Below are 5577 nucleotides of genomic sequence, written 5' to 3'. Positions count from 1 at the left end.
AAATACATTCATTAGGACTATTTAGAGAGTATAGTAAAATTTAAATGTTCTATATAGGAACTAAGATTGTGGTTTTTGTGTGTCTTGTTATCTGAACATTGTGAATAAAGATCTTACTCGTTTCTGTAGAACTAGTCACAAAAGTTGTACCTACAAATGAAAATGAAAATGACCAATTCAATTAGTTAATCTGTCATCTGTAAAGTTATCGGGAGATAACAGCATCTTAACTCGTTAACTGCATAACTTTTATTTTCGTACAGATATAAGACTTGTTTAAACAGAAATGCGATAGCAAATAATATTTATTGAAAGCAATCTTATACAATATGGTAGACTGGAATATTATGATCTGTTGTTTAATAATAAGTAAGGCTCTTACTATATGATAGCATTGTGGTTGTAGGCTGGGAAGTAGTTTGAATCGATGTGGTTTTAGTTTGACTCGATGTTGTTTCAGTTTGAATCGGTGTGGTTTTATTAGAAGTAGGTGTAGTTATAACTGAAGAATAAGCGAAGCTATTATTATTTATTACTACAGAATAAATCAGGTTAAATCAGAATAAATCATTTACTAGCTTTCCGAACCACATACCACATCTGCCAAGTGATTAGATAATTAGACGAATACAGGGCCGAAATCCTCCATGGGATACAAATCAGAATATTTCATTGTCATTGACTGAATCTGAAATATTTGTATATTCTTACCAGTTGATGATCTGGTATGTGTTCCACTGTAAGTAGTTGGAGTTGATGGTGTAATGCTGCTGCTGGGTATAGAAAAGGAATCGGTCAGGAATGGCAATTAGGGTTAAAGAACAACAAGGGATCTTTTGACAAAATATTTCATATGTTGGCCATCTGGGGGGAGAGATAAATAGGAGTGTAGTAGGGTTTGTTGTCATTCATTCATTCTTTAGCTGGGGAGTGGATCGGATCGTTCTAATATTCTAAGGGCCGTATGCTGCGGTCGAACTTTAGTCGTACTTTACTCAAAGTCGAGCTTAAGTCAGACTTTAGGTATGCTGCGCTCGATCTTTGATGTAAATCATGCTTTACTCGAGCGTTTTGTGGACAAAACTAAAGTAAAGTCTAAGATAGGGTGGTAGCATACTTTAGCCGATCTTTATATACGTTCGCGATTGAAATTGTGACAATGGAAGATTATTTCAACCAATTACACCAAATTATAGATATTTACCATGTGGAGAGGAGATTTACAGACCGCTCAAATCCAATGGAAGATCTAGACGAGAGTGAATTTACGAAACGCTTCAGATTTCCGAAGGATGGCGTTCTGCATATTTTTGAAATGATTTCTGGTGACATCAATCAACGATGTGACAAAACTGCACATATCCCACCTTCGTTGGTATGCTAGTGGCTCTTTCCAAATAAACGTGGGGGACATAATGGGCGTTCATCAATCCAGTGTCTCCCGAATAGTGAAATTGGTATCAAGGGCTATAGCTATTCATAGGCCTGAGGTAATTACGTTTCCAGATGAAAATGAAATAAAAACAATACAACGAAATTTTTACGACATTGCGCAGTTTCCGGGGATAATTGAAACAATTGACTGTACACATGTTCCCATACAATGTCCGAAGGGTGATCAAGCGGAATTATTTCGAAATCGTAAAGGATTGTATTCCATTAATGTGCAGGTAATAGGAGATCATAATCTCATGATAAGGGACATAGTAGCAAGATGGCCTGGTTCTACCCACGATACGAGGATCTTTGACAACAGCTGCGTCTCACTGAAGTTAGAGGGTCGCCAAACCGGCTACATTTTGGGCGATGCCGGATATCCATGCCGGTCTTATCTTTTTACGCCTTTTAGAAACCCTATAACCAATTCAGAAAGACGTTACAATTTTGCACACGCACAGTCAAGGAACACTATAGAAAATATATTTGGTGTTCTGAAACAACGGTTCCTATGTCTTTCGACTTCATTGCGAACTAATCTGGATACAACAATGGCCGTTATCGTAGCAACATCAGTATTGCATAATAACGCCAGGTGTTTGAATTTGGATGATTCAAGGAATTGGGAAATGGAAATACCAACAGACGACAACCATCGAGAAGAAACATTAATGACAGTCGACAAGGAAACGCAGTTAGAAAGGCTGTAACAATGAATAACTATTAACAAAGTGAATTTAACGAAAAATACAAAATTGTACTGTTTTTCGTTTATTTTTATTCTACAGCTGAAAAAAAGGCTCTTGGCGGCGACAAAATGATCTGCTCTTCAGGGCGAGTATTTCCTCGTACAGAAGCAGTTTGTATATGGCGTATCTGGAGATCAAGCAAGGTTGACTGCTTAGAATAAATTTCCATTTTCGCTTGATGCTCTTCTCTTGCCGCATCCATCTGGGTGTTTATGAGTTTCATTTTCAGTTGGTGTTCCTCTCGGCCCATGTTGACAAAATCGGACTTCGCAGAAGCAAATGTTGACGTCACGGTTGTTCGCCGGTTTGTAGGAACCGCTGATGATTTCTGTGTTGAAACTATATTTGTATCTGGACACAATGTTCCGCTGGTAGCAGTGGCTGATCTGGTTGTGGATCGCGTAAATACGGGAGAACCTGTGTTGAATATAGAAATGAAAATTAAATTACAATATAATCATATATTTTTGAAAATTAGTACCAATGCAAAAGGGGTTGTTTAAAGTAAGGTGCTACGTAACAGTTCGAATCGTGCATATGCAACTTATTTCGAAACGTGGAATCACTCTCGTAATTTATCTTCTTTCGAAATTTCCACAGCACTTGTCAAAATCGAAGTGACATATTAATATCTACTTTTTATTGAAATTGGATTTGCGGATTTGAGAAGTTCATTTATGTATAATAAGAGGACTGTATCCCTTTAACTAACCTGACGTCGGTTGAGCCAAAGTGAAGCTATCTTGATGGAATTCCATATCGTTATCAAAATCATTCTGCAGAGGTTGCATTTGTGCCGGTACCATAGCACATATCTTCTGATTTGAATTACTAGAATCCATTGTCTCCACTATACCACCACCAGTTTTCTTTCTATCTTTTTTTTCCACCGCTACAGATTTTTTTGCCTTCATTTTTAAATTATTCCAGCATTTCTTTAACTGCTTGTGATCTCGTTTAAAGAAAGTGGGCATGGAACAAAAATTCGCCTCTATTTCTCTCCACGCCTTTTCCTTCCTTTGTATGGACCGAACATCATTTTGTTTCGACTCCAATACACCCTTAAACTCATCCACTACATCGATAAGGAATTTCTGTTCAATTACAGTAAGTTGGGGTGTCTTCTTCTTGGTTTTTCGGAGGCGACGACATATTATCTGACATCTTGAATAATCAAATTATGATTTGTAATGACCCTGATGCGTATTTATAGTAAAAACCCCACGGAAAAGCACATGAGAAACATGCCAAATTCTTGCTGTCCGTAAGTGTCCGATCAAAATTTTAGTAAAAAAATGTATCAATCACTTTTTCTATTAACAAATATATTCGAAATTAAATTATAATTCTTTGAGTTTCGCCTGAGCTCGACTTTGTAACTAATTCATTTCGGTATGCATGGCTTCAACTTAAATTTATCTTTGCTAAGTTTAACTTCTTCTGTGTATGTACGGAAAACCAACGATAACTCAATGAATTATAATTTAATTTCTAATAATATATTTGTGAATAGAAAAAGTGATTGATACATATTTCAACTTAAACTTATCTTTGCTAAGTTTAACTACCTCTGTGTATGTACGGAAAACCAACGATAACCATTCCTCGACACTTGAAAAAGGATAATTTTTCGAAAACCGGTTCGTGTCAATTGCGTAAGTTTTTGTTTTACTTGTTATAATTTTTCACAACATTGTTAGCGTTATTTATCACTTAAATATATATTTTTGCCTTTTTTCAGCATAACTTTCATCTTACTTTATATATCCCCAAACCCAGTTTGACTTATTTGCATAATTTGATCCCCACATTTTCACGCTAGCATATACAGTTTCCTCCTGTTACATCCGCTGTACATTCCCTTTCTAACCTCAAGTTATTTTCATTATGCTCCCCAACTACAACAACCACTGGCAAGAAGCCAGACATAGAAACACTAATCGTCAACCAAACCAATATCACGCACCCTACAACGGCCCTGTCTTCCATCGACCTCTACCACCTACCAATCGCCGACCACCAACCAACCCATCCAGCTATATCCCATCCCATCGCCGACCTACCCACAACACCTACCAATCAAGAGGTAACCATCGACCTGACCAACAACAGAAACGACTACCAGCCCACCGACGCCAACCAGTCCCCACTCATAAGGAAGGTGAAGGTGTTCTTCCAAGTTTTGCAGTGCCTCCATCATTTGGCAATCCTTACCCTTCAACAGCAAGGCCAACCAGCTTTTACCTTCAAACGCAAAGTCTCTGAGTTGGATAGTTTTATCCGTCCAGCAATGAAAACATCAGCTGTTGACGCGAATATTAGATCCCTCAATCGGACATGGCTCTCTAAGGTTACGCAGGTCCTGATCGACCATTACCAAACCACACTTCAAGAGAAGCTGACCACCATTCGTACCAAGTCTTTATCATTACCTGCCGTCGACCGCATCGTTTCTCATGCCCTGTCCTGGGCCCGTCGCTCCTATGGGAAACGTCTCACTCAAGCTGTAATCACCAAGTTCTACCAAACAATCAGCGAAACAAAAACCAGAGTAACCATATCTCTACCAACTGAAATGGACACTACACCTGCACCATCTAGAGCCACGACGCTGCCGAACCAAACCCCTAAACAAGCCCGAAGTTCACCTACTCCTAGTCCAGCAGGCATAGGTAAACGCTCTCGTAGAGAGGGCACCCCCCTTCTCTTTTCACTTTCAGACTCGTCTTCCCCTTCCACACCATCTGAATCTTCACCACGTGATCCAGGATCCGCCAACCTTTCTTCCTTCTGTGCGTTTTTGGACCAGCAAACCACCCCTCAGTCTCCATCCAAGTCGAGACGTGTATCCAGACCTTCCCCCCTCGAACCAGATCCCAGTGCGTTCCCAATGCTACAATTCTAACAACTACCAAACCAGTACCAATCACACCGTCGACGACCATTATATCCGCTACCAAACCGTATTATCACCAAACCAAGGACAAATCATTATGGAAGCTACCTGCTCTACAGAAATCTACCTTAATTAGTGGATCATCCAACCTGAATCGAATTACCAAAACCAGTTCAGACACTGAAATACATTCTTACCCCGGTGCCCAAATCCATCACATACAGTCAATCCTGGAATCATACGACCATGATCCCAAACCTACTACCATTACTCTTCATGTAGGTCCAACAACCGTGATCAGCTACCAAAGACCTCCTTTAACCAAGCCCAGAAATTAATCGCCACAGCCAACAAAACCTTCCCAAACTCCAAGATCCTCTTCACGTGTATACCCATTTCAAATAAAATCTCGAAGAAAGCACAACAGAACCTCAGCACTCTCAACAACATGATGATGTAGTCCAGTATCAACAGCGCAACAATCTTACCACCCTA

General features: G+C 39.4%; 2 protein-coding genes across 2 annotated transcripts in view; one reads left to right on the top strand and one right to left on the bottom strand.

The window, feature by feature from the left end:
- Nucleotides 1-2893: 2893 nt before the first annotated feature.
- Nucleotides 2894-3289, bottom strand: LOTGIDRAFT_145393 (hypothetical protein; the record flags this gene model as incomplete). The annotated part of the gene is made up of 1 exon (XM_009057893.1): nt 2894-3289. A coding segment is annotated over one exon (396 nt), but the record flags the coding sequence as incomplete, so codon positions are not given.
- Nucleotides 3290-4761: 1472 nt separating this feature from the next.
- LOTGIDRAFT_175602 (hypothetical protein) overlaps nt 4762-5577 on the top strand; it is a gene marked incomplete at both ends in the record, with an annotated part of 4587 nt that continues 3771 nt past the window's right edge. The window contains 2 exons of the mRNA XM_009057892.1: nt 4762-4858; nt 4996-5360. Coding sequence (XP_009056140.1) covers nt 4762-4858; nt 4996-5360 — 462 coding nt within the window. The remainder of the gene's footprint in view (nt 4859-4995; nt 5361-5577) is intronic.

Source organism: Lottia gigantea (assembly GCF_000327385.1).
Source record: "Lottia gigantea unplaced genomic scaffold LOTGIsca_317, whole genome shotgun sequence".
In the NCBI taxonomy this organism is placed as follows: domain Eukaryota; kingdom Metazoa; phylum Mollusca; class Gastropoda; family Lottiidae; genus Lottia; species Lottia gigantea.
The sequence above is the reverse complement of the archived record's forward strand: the minus strand, read 5'-3'. Positions and strand labels throughout refer to the sequence as shown.